Source organism: Aythya marila (assembly GCF_965140915.1).
Source record: "Aythya marila genome assembly, chromosome: 12".
In the NCBI taxonomy this organism is placed as follows: domain Eukaryota; kingdom Metazoa; phylum Chordata; class Aves; order Anseriformes; family Anatidae; genus Aythya; species Aythya marila.
The window spans coordinates 9,664,984-9,684,111 of NC_139053.1; the positions used below are offsets into that span (position 1 = coordinate 9,664,984).

Genomic DNA, 19,128 nt, shown 5'->3' on the forward strand with positions numbered 1-19,128 from the left:
GGTGGCAGCAAGGGACAGAGCGCAGGTGCCCGAGGCTGCTGTGGCAGCGGCGATGCTCTGAGCTTTGTCTCACCTCGTGTGAGGCTGAATCCAGCGCTCATCGACTCCGCGAGAGCTGAAGCGGCAAAATGAGCATCAGCGCCTTGCCTCCTCCGTGGTGTGTGATTTATTGCCGGCGTGCCGGCTCCCCGCGCGGGAGGCAGTTTGGTGACAGATCGCCTCTTAATTTGGAGCTGAGCGAGCTGTCGGCGTGCTCCCGCAGCCAGGGACTGTGAAATTCAACATCAGCCAGCTCCAAACCCAGAGCCCCGCTCCCGGGGATGGGGACACGCGGTGGGCGGCTGTCCCTGCCCTGCGGTGCCACGGCTGGTGACTTGCTGTCCTCTGTCCCCTCCCGCAGCAGTAACTGTGACCTGGACTACGATCTCTACAGGGACGACTTCCCGTACCGGTGAGCGTGGCGGCACAAAGTGGGGGCCCCAGGAAGGCAGCCCCAGCACCCTGGCAGAGGCTGCGCTGCCCCCAAGCAGCACCTGTGCTGGGGCTGTGCCAGTTATTGGGGTGGGGGCAGCGTTTTTATGCTCACGCTGCTTTTTTTGTGCCCTCGCAGGGTGTACGAGTACCAGAAGATCCCACCCCTCATTAACCGCATCCCCGTCAAGGCCAGGAGAACTCACACAGGAGCAGGAGGCAAAAGCAGCCCGAGCCCCCAGCCCGGGACACGGAGCAGCAGCAGCAGCTCCACGGGGACACGGACAAAACGTGAGCGGGACGGGGTGGCTGGGCTGGAGGGGCTGGGTCCTGCGGGAGGCAACGAGCCGGGGAGCCTGGCTGCGTGCCCCTCGGTGCGTTGCAGCAGTGCCTGTGCCCACGCCTCTTGCTCGGTGCTGACCTCGTTGTTACGAGGTTTGGGGTGGGATCCCGACAGCTCCTCTCGCCCGCAGTGCGAGCCGAGGAGCTGCACTCCATCAAGGGGGAGCTGAGCCAGATCAAGGCGCAGGTGGACAGCCTGCTGGAGAGCCTGGAGCGCATGGACCAGCGGAGAGAGCGGCTCTCGGGTGAGGGATGCTGCCTGCCCCGGACCCTGCCGAGTCCAAGCCCTGCTGAGACATTCCCCGCACCGGTCCCCTCCCCTCGTCCCCTTTGGTGCCATGGGGCTTTGCCTCCTGCCCTGTGAGCACGGTGCTGGTGCTCTGCATGGGCACGCCGAGCTCCTGCTGTCCCTGTCCCCGCAGGGTGCAAGGAGAGCGAGAAGAGGGCGGAGGCGGGCGCAGCGTCACCGTCCCCAGTGGGAGAGGGCTCCTGGGGCAAGGAGGGGACAGGAGGGGACGGGCACCTGCGTGCCATCGACAGCGCGGAGGAGAGCACGGACACAGAGGAGACGGTAGGGCAGGGGCCAGCTGCCTTCCCCCAGCTCCCTGCTTTGCCAAAACCGGGTCCTGGTGGGCTCTGGAAGGGACGCTCCGTGCTCCCCGGGGTGCACCCGAGTGCCCCGCTCTGCTTTTCTTTTTGCAGATGAAAACGCACATCTCGGACCCCGAGGGGAGCCACTAGACGGACTGGGCATGCTGGAGCCTTCCCGGCGTGCCAGCGGCTCCTGTCTTGTGCCCGTCTTTCTTTCGAGGCTTCCAGCTCGTGCCACACTGGTGCCAGGTGCCTGCTCCCGGCACTCACGTCCCTTGCCATGGTGCCAGCAGCCCCGTGTCCCACCCTGGCCAGCCACGGTGAGAGAAGTCTGTGTTTGAGTGCGCTTTGGGTTTGTTTTTATTTGTTTTTTTTTGTTCCTCCCGTTTTCCACCTGGGGATAAGTACACAGGGAGGGCAGAAGGCCCACGTCCCGAAGGAGCAGCAGCCTGGAGCAGAAATCCACGGTGTCCTCCCTCCTTGGATAAAGTGCCCCATGCACACCGGTCACATCCCAAACCCTTGCCCCCAGCTCGTGGTGCTGGAGGCGACCGCCCTAAAGCGGAGCCAGAGGGGCTCTCAGCACAGGACAAATCCCCAGCCCCATGCCACCAGCACCATGGCACAGGGTCTGGGGGCTCCCAGTTGCCTGTGGATTTTCCTCACCGGTTCCCCCGGGACTCCCACCCTGCTCCTGGTAGCAGGACAGAGCCTCTGCCCCGGGAATTCACGCCCCCAGCCCCACTCCCCCTGTCCCGCAGAGCCATGCCACGTGTCCGTGTCCCTCGTTCCTAGATCGTCCTTGCTGGTAGGAAGTTGTTCTGTATCTCTAATTTGCTCTGGTAAAAGAGTGTCTTGTGTTGGAAAGGAAAAATAATAAAATTTGTATTTCTTTTCTCTGGTTATTTGACTCCGAGGTGGGTTTTTACCACTCTAGGTGTGTCTGAGAGCTGCTGCAGCTCGTGCTGGGGTCGGGCACTTCGGGTAAGCGGCCAGCACCGCACGCAGCGTGCCCCAAACCAGCTGCCCCAGCAGAACCCGACCCTTGCTCCAGCTCCTTTTCCCCCAAAACCAGGTCAGGGTTTGCAGGGAAGAGGGCCCCAGCAGACTCAGGCAGGCAGAAGACTCACCAGAACAGCCTAATTTATTGTAAAAAACGAAACAAAACAAAGCAAAACACAATGTCTCTGCCACCCTGGAGCACCACGGGCAGGAGTCATGGAGGTCCAAAGTCTGTGATGGGACACAGTGGTCGTGGTGGGGACGTTGTGGTGCCAGGGCTTGTGGTGGTGGGGCTCAGCTGCCTGGGGGGACTCCAGCGTCCCACGGGGTGGCTCAGGGAGAGGTGGCACCAAGGATGGCTCAGGGAGCCCCTAGAATTGTCCAGCAGCACCAGGGGTGTCTCTGGCGGTGTGAGAGGCAGCTCCAGGAGTCTCCAGCAGTGCTGAGAGCTGCTCCAGGGGTCTCTGGCAGCATGAGGGGTGGCTCCACGGGTCTCCGGTGGTGTGGGTGGCAGCGTGGGCAGGTCCCGGGGCTCTCCGCAGGCACCAGGGGAGGCTCTGGGCATCTCCAGAGACTTGTGGGGTGACTCAGGGTGGCTCGGGGACCCTCCACCTCCACGGGGGGACCCCTCAAGCACTGTGCGCCGCATCCCTGCGCTTCACCGCCCGCAGCAAGCTCTGCCTCAGCACGGGGTACAGCCGGTGGCACCCATCCAGACCGAGCCTCAACGCCTCCCCCCAGCTCTCGGGATCCCCTCCGCGGCCTCCCCCGAGCACCGCCGACACCTGGTTGAGCGCGGGCAGCAGCGCCAGCGTCAAGCGGGCAGCGGCTCGGCGCTCCTCGGCCTCACCGGGCTGCAACAGCCAAGCTCCGGAGGGGTGCCCGGGGTCCCGGCAGAGCGCGCAGCCCACGGCCAGGTCGTACATCTCCACTCCGGCGTCTGCCAAGGCCAGGGAAGCGGCGCTGATGGCAGCAGCCAGCGCAGAGCCTCCGTCCTGCAGCAGCAGGGCGCTGACAGCCAGGCGAGCCCGCGGGTACCGAGCCAGGCGCACCGCCGGCTCCAGCGCCTCCCGCAGCGCCGCCGCCGCCTCCCGCTCCGCCTCCCGTTCCGCAGCACCCCCGGGTCTCGGCCTGGCCCCCCGGCTGCTGAAAGGGGCTCGGCGGAACTCGCACACCAGCCTTCCCCCTCCTCCTCCTCCTCCTCCTCCTCCTGTCGTCCCCCCACCCGGCTCGGCCGCCTCCCTGGGTCCCCATGCGGCGCACAGCACCTTGGTGCCGCCGCTCAGCTCCACGTAGGCCGAGCCCTCGGCTTGGCTCAGCAGCCCGGCGCGGGCGAAAAGAGGGCGCAGGGCGCAAGGGTCCCGCGGCCCCGACCCTTCTCCTTCTCCTTGTCCTTCTCCTCCTTCCCCGGCCCCCTCCTCGTCCTCCTCGGCCGCCCACAGCGCCGGCGGCTGGGACTCGTCGGGGCCCTGCAGGCGGCGGTGATCCAGCGGCATGGTTACAGCAGAAGGAGAAAGAGGAGGAGGAAGAGGAGGAGCGCTGTCGCTCCGCCCCAGCCCGCCCCGCAAGCAGCAGCAGCAGCAGCAGGCGGAGGGCAGCGGTGTTTATTGGCAGCTCCAAGGGGCGCAGGGGGCACAGCAGCAGCCACGGGGGGATTCCAGGGGGGGTTCAGGGGGTTCCGTCAGTTTTTCAGCTCGCCCAAGTGCAGCCGGGCAAAGTCCGTGGCCAGCCGGAGAGCCTCGGGCAGGCAGCCCACGTTCTTGCCCGTTGCCTGCGCCGAGACGTCCTTGCCGCCGCCTTTACCGTCCATCAAGCCCGACACCTCCTGCACCCACTGGCTGGCCTTCAGGCCCTTCTTCACCGTCTCCTGGAGAGGAAAAGAAGGCAAAAAGGAGGTTGACGGCGAGCAGGAGCAGGGCACGGCAGGACAGAGCTCCTGGAGGAGAGCATCTGGCCCCATGCCTACAGCCACATCAAGTCACAGCTCTCCCCCTTCCCCTTCTGCTCCACAACCAGGACCCGCTGCCTCTCCCCCCCTGCTGCAGCCCCCTGACAGCACAAGGCTGTGGCTCTTGCCACCCTGAATGATTTTTGGCCTTGTAACATCAGACAGAGCTGCTGTCTGGAGGCTGCAGATCCTCCACCAAGGCACAGACACTCGCACAGACCCTCGGTGTTACCTGGGGTACTTGGCACAGGCAGGTGATTCTGCCAGCTTCATTATCTACAGCGAACAGCATGGTGGCAGTCTGGGGGGAATGAGTCTTGAAGAGCTTCAGCGATTCGTTCAGGGCCTGCAGGAGGACAAAGTCACAGTGGGACACCTTCCTCGGGGCTTGCAACCAGCCTCGCTCCAAACCCTGCAGTATTGTGCAGCCACCAGGGCTCCACCGAGACTTTGGGGACCTGGACGTGCATTAAAACAGCCAGCAGCATCCTGCAGTGCCCATTCTCTGAAGTTTTCTTTGGCACCACCTCTGGCCTCGTGGCAGGCTGCCTCCTCCCCCAGCTGCCTGTCCCCTCACAGCTGCAGGGAGCTTGCAGAATTCGTGGCTGTGCAGCCCCAAAGCAAGCAGCCCTGTGTTTTGCCTAAGTGTAATGGTAGAAAATGGGGAAAATGCTCTGCTCGGGTGTGACGAGAGCTCCCAGCAGGAAGGAGGAAATGTTCTGCAAAGATCAGGACTCAACCACAGCGTAAAGAAGCTGCAAGGGATCAGACCCATCCCAAAGGTTTCCCTGTCAGATTGCCACACCACATTCGCACCCACTGCGGCGAGGGCCTCGCAAACAAAGCAGATTTTGACTCCCACACAGCTGCAAGCAGCAGCGCCAGTGTCGTGGAGATGGAGACAGCAATGGAAAAGGCAGGCAGGAGTCTGTGAGCAGCACCAGCTCTGAGGCTCCCAAAGTGGAAATGTAAATAGGGCATTAAAAGTTGGCTGTTCCAGCCTCACAGCACGATCAGCCCCCGCTGCACGGCACTTGCGAGGAACAGCGGTGCAACAGAGCGCACACAAGGGAGCTTTTATTCACAACAGAAAGAAATTTAACTTGTGCTAAGGGGGAAGGGGCGGCTTCAGCCCTGGCTGGATTAGAACAGGAGCCTTGCTGCAGCGGATGCAATGCCCTGGAGCTGGGGAGCAGCTCCGTGATCTGGCCCTGCCCACGCTCAGCCCAGAACAATTTCCAGAGCTGATCTTGAAGCCTGCATTTTTGTGTCAGGACTCCTTTTGGATGAGTCTTACCTGGAACCCGATGCAATTTCCATAGGGGTCCCTATCCTTACCAGATCTGGAAGCTCAGCAAATGGTCAAAACCTCCCCAACCCTGCAAGCCCCTTTGTAAACCCAGTGGGATGCAGGAAATACTGCGGAGGTCCTGCCCCTCTTCATTGCCACTGCTCAGGGCTGGCAGGAGGCGAGACACTTTGTCTCCCCAAGCAAACAGAGAGCACCCCGCTGCTCCTCAGGCACACGGGAGGTTGTTGAGGAGGGACCAGACTTCCCCGTACCTTTGCTGAGGCTCCGTTTTCCATCTCCATGATGACCACTGGCTGGTTAGGGTGACTCTCAATGACTTGCTTGGTCTTCTCCAGCACCTGAGGACAGCAGTGTTCAGACACCCACACGTCACAGGAACCACCCAGGGTGCCCCAACACACCCGTGGCCCAGCCCAGAGCAGCCCCACGCTGCAGCACCAGGAACAAAAGATGCTCAAAGGTGCATGTGTGTTCTGCGAGGTGGTAGCAGTGCTGTGCGTGGTTCCTCCTCCAGGAAAATCCAACGGGATCCAGAGGAAGAACCACACACCACCCTTACCCTGCACCCAGGTGCAGGGACACCACAGCTACGCCAGGAGCACCCCATCTTCCACGGTAGCAGGCATGGGGGCAGCCACAGCTCAGCTCCCTTGCACGCTGGGCACAGTTGGAGCTCCCAGAAGAGCTGCCCATCAGTGCCCCCCACGCTGCCCTTTATTCCCACCCAGGGCTCACTCGTTTCTGGATGTCAGCTTTGCTTGCACGGTCCAGGTCATCCATAACTTTCTTCAGCGCCTTAACAGCCTCTCTGAGTTCATCCTTCTGCCACTGCGGGATCACAGCAGTGGCCAGTGTCTGCAAAACAGGCGGGGGGGAGGGTTAAAGGGACAGGTGACCGTGGCAGGAGGCAGGCACGCTGCACAGCACTCATAAACCTCTAGGGCCTTGTCTGGCAGAGCCTGATACACTCCCCTCTCCCATTTTCTGACAAGGCTGCAGCTCCCACAGGACGCAGAGCTGGGACCTCTCTTGAGTTTGTGTCCTACAGGGTGCTGGCATAAGATTTCAGTTCACCCCCAATTAAACCCTTGAGACTAATTGAGACGAGGTGACCCCAGGGGAGACGGAGGAGCAGGAAGCTGAACCTGGGCCTCGTTAACGCCACCCGGTGCTGGCAACCAAGGTCCCAGCACTGCTGCCACCCTCACCTCGCTGAGGTCCGTGATCTCCTTCTGCACATCCTTGTTGGGTGCTGTCTGCACCTTCACCTTGGCATCCAGGGCTGCCAGCAGTTTCTTGAGGCTGTCCACCTTCCTGAGGGCCTAGCAGAAAACATTTTGAGTTATATCACGCAGGGAGAGCTTCCAGGCTGGGCTCCTGGCCATCCCCGTGAGAAGGGTCAGGAAGGCTGCAGCCCCAGGCATGGAGCTCAGTAACTCCGAGGGAAGTAGCAGAGCCATGCAGTGCGTGTCCAGAGCCAGGGTGTGATGCTGGCCGGACTCTTTGCCAGAAAAAAATGCCAAAATCCTCCCAAAAAGAGGAGAGCAGCTCCCTCACCAGCCCCCTTCTCCCACTCTAGGCAGCACCAGCCCAAGCTTGTCCAGGACCAAAGCCACCTGCCTCTGCAGCAGAGGATGGCACAAACATCAGGTGGGAACAGCTCCCACCTCCCCGTTCCTTGCCATTCCCACCTGATGGAGACCACGGTGCCAAGGGGCTGAACAAGTTCTGGGGTTTGCCAACTGCTGAGAGCTCTGCACCCACAGCCCGTGCTGCAAACCACCATGAGCTAACCCTGCAGCCACCTCTGGGACCACCTCAGGCCCTTCAACCACTCTAACACGGCAGCTACTGCCCAGACTTCCCTCCCACCCCCATCTCTCTTTGTGCTGTGTTGGCAGAGCCCAAGCCATGAGTCCCTCAGGTTCTCAAGCCAATACACCCTTGTGCTGAGCACCCCAGCAGGGATACTGGGCAAACTTTAATGAAATTAACCTTGGCAAAGGGTTAATATGTGTGCATGCACGTGCCCGTGGTTTCCTGCAGGGCTTGGATCTCACAGATCTCTCCTGCCTCCTCTTACCTTCCGAGCTTCGGCTCCAGTGACTGCCACTATCCTCCGGATGCCTTTAGCAATCGCTTCTTCTGAAACAATCACAAAGTGGCCAGCGTGGCCGGAGTTCTGCAAGTGCCTTTGGAAAGAACCCAGAAACAGACCCGTAACAAGGGGAAGTTACAAGTCCACCTCTCATCTCAGCAGGATTCAGCATGGAAAGCAGAAAACCACCCTGCCAGGGAGGCACAGCCAGGGACAGACAGAAAATCCAACCTAGCCACCAAAAGCAGAGCAGCAAGGGGAGGGTGGCAAGGACCGGCACTGCCAGAGACTCTGCATGTGAGCAGGAACAGCATGCAGGCAGCTTCCCTACACCTGAACAGCCCCCAAGAGCCCAAGATCCACAGGGGCTCCTTTTCACCCTCCCCACTGCCTTCCCCGGCCTCTCCTGATACTCACGTCCCTCCGCAGAACTCGATGGAAGTGATGGAGCCCGCAGGGCCAGAGGGGTCGGCCAGCAGCTCCTCCACAGGGATGCCAATCGAGACCACGCGGACAGGGTCGGGGTAGGTCTCATCAAAAACTGCCCGCAGTCCCTGGATAGCTTTGGCTGCTGCAAGAGGGCAGTCCTTGGCGTAGACAGCCTGCAGAGCACAGGAAAGGGGTGTGGGTGAGAGCTGGTCCTGTGAGCTGTGACTCAGGGGCTGCATTTCCAAGATATCCTGACTTCCTCTGAAAGATCTTAAGGGGGAAGTTACATGCCTCGCCTGACCTGGGGTTTGTGGAGCTGCAGGGATCCCAAGATAAGTGATAAATCTTCAAAGTCCCTGATGCCTGTGCCTGCTCAGACCCCCTGTGCAGCTATACATTCAAATCGTTTCTAACCATGAGCTCCTGAGCAGGACACGAGGTCCTCCTGGGGCCTGATCTGGCACAGGGCTGGCTCTACACAGAGCAACTCTCTTGTCTTTGAGGATGCATCACCACTCTGCTAAACTCCTCGGCTTTTGCAGACAATATGGCACTAGAGCAGGCAAGGAACCGCTCCAACCCTGCAGAGGGCTCGGTAGCAATGAACAGATCAATGTACACGGAGGTTTCCCACTCAAAATCCTCTGAGGTGATGCAAATCTATGCACAGTACTGCATCAGCAGCTCCTAAGACTCCTACTGGGCCAAACTTCCAGTATCCCAAACCATCCAAAAACTTGATTCAAGTTATTTTTTTCCTGATTATACCTCTACCAGCCAAACCCAAGGATCAAAGAGAGAGCTGGACCCTGTATGAGGAGTCAGTGGGAAAAGGTGGACAAGACGTAATTTTCCTCTCTGCCCTGACACTCCGGGGAAACAGCAGTGTGACAAATATTGATCTGCACTGATCAACAGTACAACACACAACTCAGTCCCAAGGAGGGGAGCACAGTGAAGGAATGGGATTCAAACCAGCCTCCTTCTGCAAGCTGGTGCCTCAGCTGTGCACTGAGCCCAGTCCAAACCCTGCAGCAAGCCAGTGGATCTGCCAGGAAAAGGATGGGATCCCTCCTGGAGGATGGGGGCAGCTAAGCACCATCCCACCCCACGGGGCTCACCCCTGCAGCCCGCACCCACCTTTGCCTCCTCAATCATCTGGTTGGCGATGCCTTCAACCTTCTTGATTTCCTGGGTCGACAAGGCTCCCTTGGCTGTGAAGTCGAACCTCAGCCTGTCGGGTGCGACCAGCGACCCTCTCTGGTCAGCCTCTCCCAGCACCGAGCGCAGGGCGAAGTTGAGGATGTGGGTGGCCGTGTGGTTGCTCATCACCGGCCTCCGCCGTGTCTGATGGAGAAAGGCACCGTTAGCTGGGATCCCATATTAGGGCCACACCGGTCCCAGCATCACCTCTGGCACTGGAATTGGAGGCTCCTGTGCTGGTTCAGCAGAAGCACGAAGTAGCTCAGGTGACCAGAAATAACTTGCTGCCTTGGAGCCTCAGCTAAGGGAGCAGGGCATTCCCCACCACATTTATACGTGGTTTTTCCCTGCCAGTCCCCTTGCTGGGCCTTTCTGGAGAGACACCAAGGACAGAGCAGGTCACGGACACTGATCTCCCCTCAACAGGGAAAAGCACTGCAAGATGGGAGCCTCCTCTTTTGCTCCAAAGGTGCCTCTACAGGGAGGGGAGATGCATTTAGCAGGCTGGGCTCCATCCAGCACTCAGACTGAGCCTGCCGGAGCTGGATCTGGAGCAGGGCAGGCAGCCCAGGCTCTCCACTGCCACCCGCAATGCTTGGGGCTCAGAAGACATCCAGCTCCCTGTCAGGACCAGAAGTGTGGTTCTGCTGTTGCTCAGCAAGACCCAGCGAGCGTGGATGATCCTGGAAGGGCCACGTTGCTTGCCTGAATCGTGTGCTGTGGTAACACCGTGCCTGAACTCACCTCGTCGATAGACAGCAGGACCTGGTCTCCTACTTTCAAGCTTCCGTACAGAGTTCCTATGTGAAGCACGTAGCCTCCTCGGACCTGCACGTTCTTCACAGTGAATTCAGTTTTCTGTACAAAGAGGGAAAAGCACCCAGTGACGGAGGTGACAGGCCAAAGGACACAGTCCAGCCAGAGCCCTGAGCTACAACTGGAAAGGAATCAGTGAGAGCTGGACTGGAGCACGAGGTATGAGAAAGCAAAATGCCCCTAGGGCCACAAAACAGAGGTAAGGGAGTGAAACTGGGGCATGGTTATGGGACACAACATAGCTGAAAGGGGCCCTCAGCTCGAGAACACTGTCGAGAACACAGCCACCCCCATCACCAGAGGCACCCACATCCTGGCGACAGCCTGATGCTGCAGCAGAGTTCAGCACAGCCTCCCAATAAGCAAAAAAAGCCTACTGCAGCGTATCTGTGCTGTGCTGCACCCCTGAAAAGGAAACCTGTACAGATCCCAACACCTGCCACAGTCAGAAAAAAACCCTAGAGCTTGCTTGGCCCCTTCTCCTCTGCACACATCTGCCCAGGCCCCAGTTGAAAGGCTCTCAGTGACTCACATCCTCCCTGCTGTCGTCGTCCTTGACCATGTAGCCCTGGTCATAGATCTGCCCACCCTGCTCGGCGTAGAAGCAGGTCCGGTCCAGCACTATCCCGCACTCCTGGCCGGTGGACACCTCCTCCACAAACTTCTTCTCCCTGCGGATGGCTTTCACTGTGGCCACCAGGCTCCCAAAATCTGTCACCAAGACAACAGGCAGCGTCAGTAAAATAGGAAAACCTTGTGGACACCACACGGGAGCAGAATTTCGCAGCAACACGTCCCAGCCACTGCAGGAGCTACCACATTTGGAGGGGGTAAAGAGGAAGGACTAGGGCAACAGCTGGATAACAGGGAATTTCATTCAGTGCTCTCAGTGGCAGGCACAGTCACTTCCTTCCACAGTTATGTGGTAGAAGTCAACAGCACACATGGCTACGAGCCTGGTGGCTCCTGCATCGCCACCAAATCAAAGAATGAGCAGAAAGGGCCAGGGCAAACAAGTGGGCTGAGGAGCCTTTAAGGACCAAGCAGAATCTGCAGTCCCCTGTGACACTGGCAAAGGAACAGCCAGGAAACACAAATAGAGGAGTGTGGAGACACAAAGCTGCAGGAACAGGAATCCCCTTAAGTCTCTCTGATCAGGTCAGCAACAGATCTGAATAGTAGGGCAGACCTGGAACAGTCTTGCCCTTATTTCTCTGCCCCATTTGTCACAAGCAGGCTGTTCACCTGCACCCATTTCCACTCCCACCTCCACATCCCAGGAAAGACAAACCCTTGCTGAGATGCATGCTAGGAAGACAAAGCAGCTCCTCCCAAAGAAATGGGGGAGGAAAGGGTTTGGCAGCAAAGGTTGCTCCTGAGAGGGCTTTTTCATACCGTAGGTCCCGCTGGGATCTGACGTGTAACTGTATTTTGGAGAGTCGTCGGTCACCTCCAGCCCTTGGGCCCTTAGCTCCTCGATGGCATAGATGTCCAGCATGAGGAGGTCCTCCCCGCCAGCACCCTTGCCCTGGGATTTCAGCTGCCAATGACAAACACCAAAGTTTAAGAAAACCTTCCCCAGCAGTGGCGGATGACAGTGCTGGTGTTTCCCACAGGGCACTGGGAGCTTGAGGGGAGAGTGCGCCCCGTAAGAAAGGAGCGGAGACCCATAACCACAGAATAAAATGCCTCCCTGCCTGCTCTCAGCCCAGCTCCCCCACAGCTGTTACCTACCTGTGCGTTTTTCCGCTCTTCTTCAAAGCCCTCCATGTCCACAACAAGGCCTTTCTCCTCTGCAATCAGCCCGGTCAGATCCACAGGGAAGCCGTAGGTGTCGTAGAGCAGCCAGGCGGTATCACCTTCAGAGAACAAGCAGAGAAGTCACCGTGCCTGTTCCGTGAGACACTGCTCTCCCCTTGGCTTTGTGCTACTGCAGGACAACGAACGGGGCTGGTGAACACAAATGAAAAGCTCCTCGCTGCCAGCCTCCAGGGCACAGAGATCGCACTACCACGGGCACCTCAGAGATATGAGCAAGTGAACACAGGCCAGAGAAGAGAGGGGTGGCCCGGCTCTGAACAAAGATCTTTTTATTCCAGCTCTGTGCCCATCCCACCTTCCACTATCTCTCAGTTCCAGCCCACCTCAGCCCCTGGTCCCAGATGGCAAATGCCTTTTGGGGCATACAACACAAGTCACAGCCTCACCAGGGATGGTTTTGCTGTCGCCCAAGCTCTGGATCTTCCTGTCCAGGATACGACGTCCTCTGCTGAGCGTTTTCAAGAACTGATCCTCTTCTTCATTGATAATGTCCTTCACCATATCTGGGTCCTTCTTCAGCTCAGGAAAGGCATCTCCCTGCAGACCCAAAAGGATTCAGCATGGAGATCTGCACACCTCAGCAGATGAAGTCTTCAGCAGCTACAGTGGAGAGGGGGGAAGAACTCACCAGTGACTGCACCACCACATCGACCAGAGTAGCAAAGAAGCCCTTGGGGGCGTTGAGCTTCTCATGGGAGTAGCGCACAGCCCGCCGGAGAATCCGCCTCAGCACGTACCTAGGAAAAGCAGAGCCCTCAGTGCAAACATCACACCTCTGATTTGTTCTCAGGGGATCCACCAGCACCCACCTACCAGCACCCCTTCCCAGACCTCAGCCCCAGGACTTAAATGTTGGGAATTGGCATAATTGTTCGATCTAAGCTTGCTTTAAGCAACCAGGGTAGGCCTTAGAAATCTCAGGGCCTGCTGTAGCTGAGCAAACCAGGCTGCCAGAGTAACTGTGAGAAGCTCCCACGGCAATGACTCCCACATCACCCAATTAAGGAACTCAGATAATATTGTTATCAGCAGCTGGCCTCAAGGACTAGGCCTACATGGCCGTAAAGCACAAAGGGGGTTGTTTTCCTAACTTCTAATCAAAAGGGGGGTTCTTTTCTTGCAGGTGGTGTTATTTTCTTAACGGTTTGTCTGAGTGCTTTTGACCAATAATCTTGTGTGAAACACTGTCCACCCCTGTAAAATTCACTATAAAAGTTGGACTATTCGGGCAATAAAATGGTGAAGCATGATCTGACTCTGCTGGTGTCTGTCGTGCTTTCGTCCGTGCTTCGCAACACTTAAACTCCCTGTGAGCTTAAAAGCCAGTCCTATGAGTCCAGCAGAACCCACGGCACAGCCCTCCAGCCCAAATTTAATTGCTTTTTGGACAGCAGCACTGGACAGCAGCACTGTACAAAACAGACTTTTGTGCCTATCTGTCCACAGCAATCTGTTTTGGGCACTGATACAGCAGGACTAGTACTCACAAGAACCCTCAAACCTGTGCGTCCTGGCCTTTTGGAAGGACTTTGCCAGAGGGATCCAAATACAGAGTAAATATTCTGCTGTCTGCTGTTTCAGTGATGAATTCAGACACCCCAGAGCCACCCCAGGTCCCACTGCCCTCGGGGAAGCCGTGCTGAACAGAACGGGCACAGCAGCACGGCGGCAGCTCCCTTCTTACCCCCTGCCAGTGTTGTCAGGTCTGCCCCCATCGGAGAGGGCCAGCGTGATGGTCCGTGCGTGGTCTGCCAGCACGCGGTAGGCCATGTCAATGCCATCTGCGTCCTCAGCGCCGACCTGCCCCATGTACGGCCTGGCACCCGTGCCCTGAGCAGAGAGAGGAGGAGGCGTTAGGCAAACGGGGTGATAACGGACAGCAGGGATCAGCAAGGAGGCAGAACAGGGGCCAGCCTCGTCCCGCTGCCACACAGAAGGCATATTCCTTCGGGAAAGGGGTGACTCGGTGAAGGCAGGGGACACGGAGGGCTGTGAGGCTGTGTGTGCTGCCTGCACTTCCAGGGATGAAGGGTGTCCGAGGCCAGAGGGAGGTGAAGCCAACTTAAACCACCACTGAGAGCCCAGGACAGAAGAGGGAGGGAGGGAGGGGTCAGAGTATACAGGGAACCAAAAGGGAAATCTGTTTGGCACACTGGCTCACGGGCTCTGCCTTGGCATAACGTGCCCAGCCAAGAAACCTTTCAAACTCTGATTTCAATTTCAAATGTCACACAGGACAGGGTCCCAGCCCCTCTCTTTTAGGGCGTTTCTACCTGTACCCAAAGGAAAGACATTGCTCTAACCACACCATGTGCAGGCACTGCTTTGTTCACTTGAAACACCTGGGAGAGCTGCACTGCTCCTTGTGTCTCTTTCTCCTCTGCAAACATGCCCCAAGGCAGCAATTACTGGGCCAGCCAGAATTCCCACCCTTGGCAAAGTACAAACCCATGGGGCTCACAGTAGCTGGGAAAGCAGAGACCTGCAGACACGACCACCCCTGTTTGACCTGCCTCGTGTATTTCCCCAGAGACCAGGGAATGGACACAGCTGGATCAGGCCCTGACTCTCCAGTTTGTACCTTTTGGATGGCTTCAAAGTAAGGAAGGAAAAGGTCGGTGTCGTAGTTGGACATCTTGTTCTGCAGCACCGAGACCAGCCGCTCCAGACCCATCCCAGTATCAATACTTTTCTTGGGAAGAGGCTTCAAGGTGCCGTCAGCTTCCCTGCCCAGCCACAAAAACAAAACAAAACACAAGCTGGTAAGGATGGAGGCCCTGCAGGGGCATCCCCAAATCTTCTCTCACCTTTATCACATTTATGACATGGGCCCACAGATGAGCCACACAAAAAGCAACTTTAATAAAATAGAATTAACAAAACTCAGTGGCAACTTAGACCCACGGTAGGATGGCATTTTAATTCCTGACAGATGAACTGAGAAAATTTTTCCAGTCTGTCCCCCAGACCAGCACGGCTGATCTCTTCTACACAGGTGGGCTGGGGCCAGAGCATCACAAAGCACACAGCTCCCAGACAAGTGGGAAGAACAAGAAAACCCAATCCTGTTGGTCTTAAGAACCCAAGGGGAGACCCTAAATGAAAAGCAAAGCTCCAAATGTGCTCCCTGGGTCAATAGCAGTGTGCCCAGCCTCCCCTACAGCTCTCACTTCCAGCGGGGCAACACCAGAGTTCGGCAGCTTCCTAGAGCACCCAAATTGCTGGTGATGCTTGCAGGTATAGGAACGAGGCCACAGCAAACAGCAAAGCAGTGCAAAGGTGCCTGGGTTAGAGCGCTGGGAGCATAGGCTGGGAAGCAGCTCTTAACTCACCTGTTGAACTGTATGAACACCAGGTTCCAGATCTCCAGGACATTGGGGTCATCCTGATTGACCAGGTGCGAGGCATCCCTGTCCCCAATCCGGTCATAGTGGATCTCACTGCAGGGGCCGCAGGGGCCTGTGTCTCCCATTTCCCAGAAGTTATCCTTCATATTGCCGGGCAGAATCCTGCCCTCAGGCAGCCTGGAACAAGAAACTCCTGCTGACCAACAGAGGCAAGAGTTCCCCCGCCTAGGGGGGAATCTCACAACAGAAATCTCAGTGCGCTACTTCCCTGGATGAGCAGATGGATCGTGAGGGCAACTGAAACTACCCGGGGGCAGAACATCTATCTGCCTTATGAAAGGAAAAGGGTGGGACTGGAGAGGACCAGGCTGAGTGGCAGACTATGACTGAGGGCTAGAAAAATCCCAGAGCTTCAAAGCAGAATCGGACACACTCTGAAGGCAGAGGTCCCCAAGCAGCGACTAAGAGGATGATCTCTGAACATACACAAACTGGATACTGGGAAGGGAAGATGAAAGAGCAGAGACCGTGGTCAGGGTTGCCTGCTTTCCCTGAACAGCATCTTCTCTGCCCTCAGAGGCAGCACACTTGGCTGGGCAGGCCACTGACCTGACCCAGCAGGGCACTTCTTATGTTCTTAAGCTTACACAAGAGATTTTGAAATGAAAGCTCTAGGGCCTGACCCGAGCCTCAGTCTCTTCTGTCTAATGCCAGTGCTTCCTTTTGGCTTTGTAGCTCCACCACCCTGCAAACCTTATTTGTGACGTTTCAGTTTTGTTACAACCTCCTGTTATATATGCTCTGCCTCGTAGCCCATGGCATCTTTCTCTGAATAAAGCCACGTGGCTGCTGTTCATCAAAACACGCAGCTTTCTCGGTTAAAGGCCCTCACCCCAAATTCAGCCAGATCTGCTTGCATTCCAGATCTGGTTGCAGTCCTGCAGCCTCATTTCCACCAAAGTAGGTGACGTAGAGTCTTTCAGCAGGGATGCCAAACTCCTTGGTGAGAAGGTCCAGTGCCAGTTTACAAGCAAGTTCCTGCAGAAGGAAAGATGAGGTGAGCAAGTGAATGCAAACAGAGCCTCTCTTCACTGTGCAGTACCTGCCCAAGCAGAGTACCAGCTCTTGTAGGTATCCCTGGCTGCCTTGGATCTACCCAGTAAGTCTCTCAAGCATGCAGAAACCTTCCACACCAAGTCTCTCCTGATGTCCCCTTGTATTACCAGCTTTATCAGACAGAAGCTGGACCAAAGCAGCTCTCTGCTCTGAAACAGTCGAGAGCTTTCAGATTTTTGGCATAAGAAAAGGGCAAATTAATATATGCAGCAAAAAGGGCACGAGAAACATCTCACATAGCTTTCCAGATAGCATGTTCTCTGTCCAAATAAAAAGAGCTTGAAATCTGCTGTTATGCTGTATTTTTAACATCACCGTCATGATATGAACCCTACACTAGCACGAAGCTTGGGAAAGGACGTTGATATTTCATGATCACTCCTGTGTGAGGTCCATCCAGTCACACAGCACATGCAATTCCCCACAGCTCCAGGACAACCACTAAAACCTCTACAGGAAGACTCCAAACCGCCAGAGTCAATACAATCAGCTTTGTCAACCTCAAGTGATTAATCACAAAACATTCTGCAGTCAGAGGAGCTTATTCCAAGGAAATCAAATGTATGTTAAGAGCTACTCTGTTTCAAGAGATTCTCCCTCCTCTTGGCAAATGCTCTGCTGGGTTCATAGAGACAAATAATTTTTCCGGTTAGCCTGTTTTACCTTGAAATAATCCCCAAAGGACCAGGACCCCAACATCTCGAAGAAAGTGTGGTGGTAGACATCTTTTCCCACGTCATCCAGGTCGTTGTGCTTGCCCCCAGCTCGGATGCACTTCTGAGTGTTGGTAGCTCTGCTCAGTTTAGCAAGTGGGTGCGAGGGGTCGATAGTGTTGAGGAAGATGGGTTTGAACTGAGAGGACAGAAAAAAGGAGAAATTAAGGAAAGCACGAGGAGCTTGTTTTCATATACTGAAAGCCCCAGGAAGGCAGTGTCATCTACATCACAGTACCACTGGTCTGGATGGCCCTGAGGCAGCCTTCAGAAACTCCAAACCTGCTGTCTGCGGCATGTGAGGAGGATGCAGGGCCCAGCACACCCACACACATGCCTGGGGCACACCAAACCCCAGGACTTCCAAAGGGACTGAGCATAGCCAGGTTCTGAATTGTTGAAATCAATGAAAACTCCAGCAGAACCCTTCCAGCAGCCCAGCCCCAACGGCTCATTAAAGATACTGTTACTAGATTGTGCCAAGATTCTCGCTGCAACTATTTACAGCACTAGCTGTGGTCCAAAGGGTCAAGGAAGAGAGACTGGCAGCGCTCACACTGCATCACAAGCAGCCCAGCAGGCACAGGAACCTCTCCCAGTGCTTTGGCCAGCTCTGCAAGAGCACATGGGGCTCCAGCAGACACTCTGGCCACCTCTTTGTGACCCTAATATGGAGAATGCAACAGTAATTTTTCCACACAATCCACAGAAGACACTGCTAGTTATTTTGTCTGTTTGAAAATTCTATCTTCAGGATGCAAAGGGCCAGATATGAACCTCACTTTAGCAAAACCAAAGCAACCAGCTCAGCCCAGGGAGCAGGCAGTGACAGGTGAAGGGAGAGCCAACCCCCCTGCAAGCTGAAGCACTTACAGAGCCAACCTTACATAGAAAGGAGTCACCTAAGAAAAGAAGCGTAAACGCACCAAGATGTTGTCTGCAGGAGGTTTTAAGATCCATTTATTGCCTAATAAACATTAGCTAAGTCCTGTTGTCCAGTAGAAGCTTATTAGGAAGGAATGGGCACACCAAAAGCTCTGCATACAGCTCCACAGACCGCAGCTGCTACAAGATATGTTCACAAGGACCAGAGTGGGACCTACCTGATTCATACCAGCATTAGCAAAGAGCAGCGTGGGGTCATCCAGGGGGATTGTGGAGGAAGAGTGCACATAGGTATGCTGGTTTTCCTTGAAGAAGTCAATAAATCGTTGCCGGATCTGGCTAGCTGTCAGCGTGGATTCCATCTTGAAGCTGCAGGCCCAAACCCAGCAGAAGGGAAAGCGGCAAGGCCCCGCTGCAGTCTGAGGAGAAGATAATCACAGGATCATTAGGCTTGGAAAAGACCTTCAGGATCATCCGGCCCAACCAGCCCCCTAGCACCAATGTCACCAGCAAATTGGCGCTGTCACCTCGGGCAGGAACACCGGGATCACAGCTTTCACCTCATACAAGGGCACTTTAACACTAATTCTCCACAACCCCTCGGTTTAACGATGAGCCTGCCCCATACGGCGCTGGCATGGCCCTCAGCACCCCCCTCCGGGTCCCAGCACCCCCTCCCGGCCCCCCCAGGCTTCTGCAGCTCTGGAAACATCTTTACAAAGGTTTTTTTTGAGCCAGCGAGCTCCGTGCCCAGCCTGCCCAGGGGCTGCCCCGCTGCTCCCCAGGGGAAGGCCTGGGCGCCCCGCGGCCGCTCTGTGGAGGCTGGGGCTGGGGCTGGGAGCCACGGGGCCACCCGCAGCCACCGGGACCGGCCCCTCGCGGAGCCACCACAGCCCGCAGAGCCGGGAAGGAGCCGGAGATCCCGATCCCGATCCCGATCCCGATCCCGATCCCGGTCCCGGTCCCGGTCCCGGCCCTACCTCGCCGGGCGCCGCCGCCGCCCTTCGCCTCACGCCGCCGGCCTCACCGCAGAG

The 19,128-nt window shown here is 56.9% G+C and overlaps 2 protein-coding genes across 2 annotated transcripts; both read right to left on the reverse strand.

Annotated features, from left to right (window-relative positions):
- Positions 1 to 2,530: 2,530 nt before the first annotated feature.
- EXOSC6 (exosome component 6) lies at positions 2,531 to 4,041 on the reverse strand. Its single transcript, XM_082769886.1, has one exon. The coding sequence runs from the start codon at positions 3,900 to 3,902 to the stop codon at positions 3,036 to 3,038; it is 867 nt and encodes a 288-aa protein (XP_082626012.1). The 5' UTR covers positions 3,903 to 4,041; the 3' UTR covers positions 2,531 to 3,035.
- Positions 3,995 to 19,127, reverse strand: AARS1 (alanyl-tRNA synthetase 1). The gene is made up of 21 exons (XM_082769867.1): positions 19,075 to 19,127; positions 18,313 to 18,513; positions 17,160 to 17,348; positions 16,273 to 16,418; positions 15,366 to 15,557; positions 14,615 to 14,759; positions 13,718 to 13,863; positions 12,662 to 12,770; positions 12,420 to 12,570; positions 11,947 to 12,071; positions 11,608 to 11,752; positions 10,745 to 10,923; positions 10,141 to 10,254; positions 9,334 to 9,540; positions 8,182 to 8,366; positions 7,750 to 7,858; positions 6,875 to 6,988; positions 6,402 to 6,521; positions 5,918 to 6,004; positions 4,587 to 4,700; positions 3,995 to 4,273 (listed from the first exon to the last, which is right to left on the reverse strand). Exons 2-21 carry the CDS (start codon positions 18,454 to 18,456, stop codon positions 4,088 to 4,090), a joined length of 2,907 nt encoding a protein of 968 aa, XP_082625993.1. The 5' UTR covers positions 18,457 to 18,513; positions 19,075 to 19,127; the 3' UTR covers positions 3,995 to 4,087.
- Between the last annotated feature and the right edge of the window lies 1 nt (position 19,128).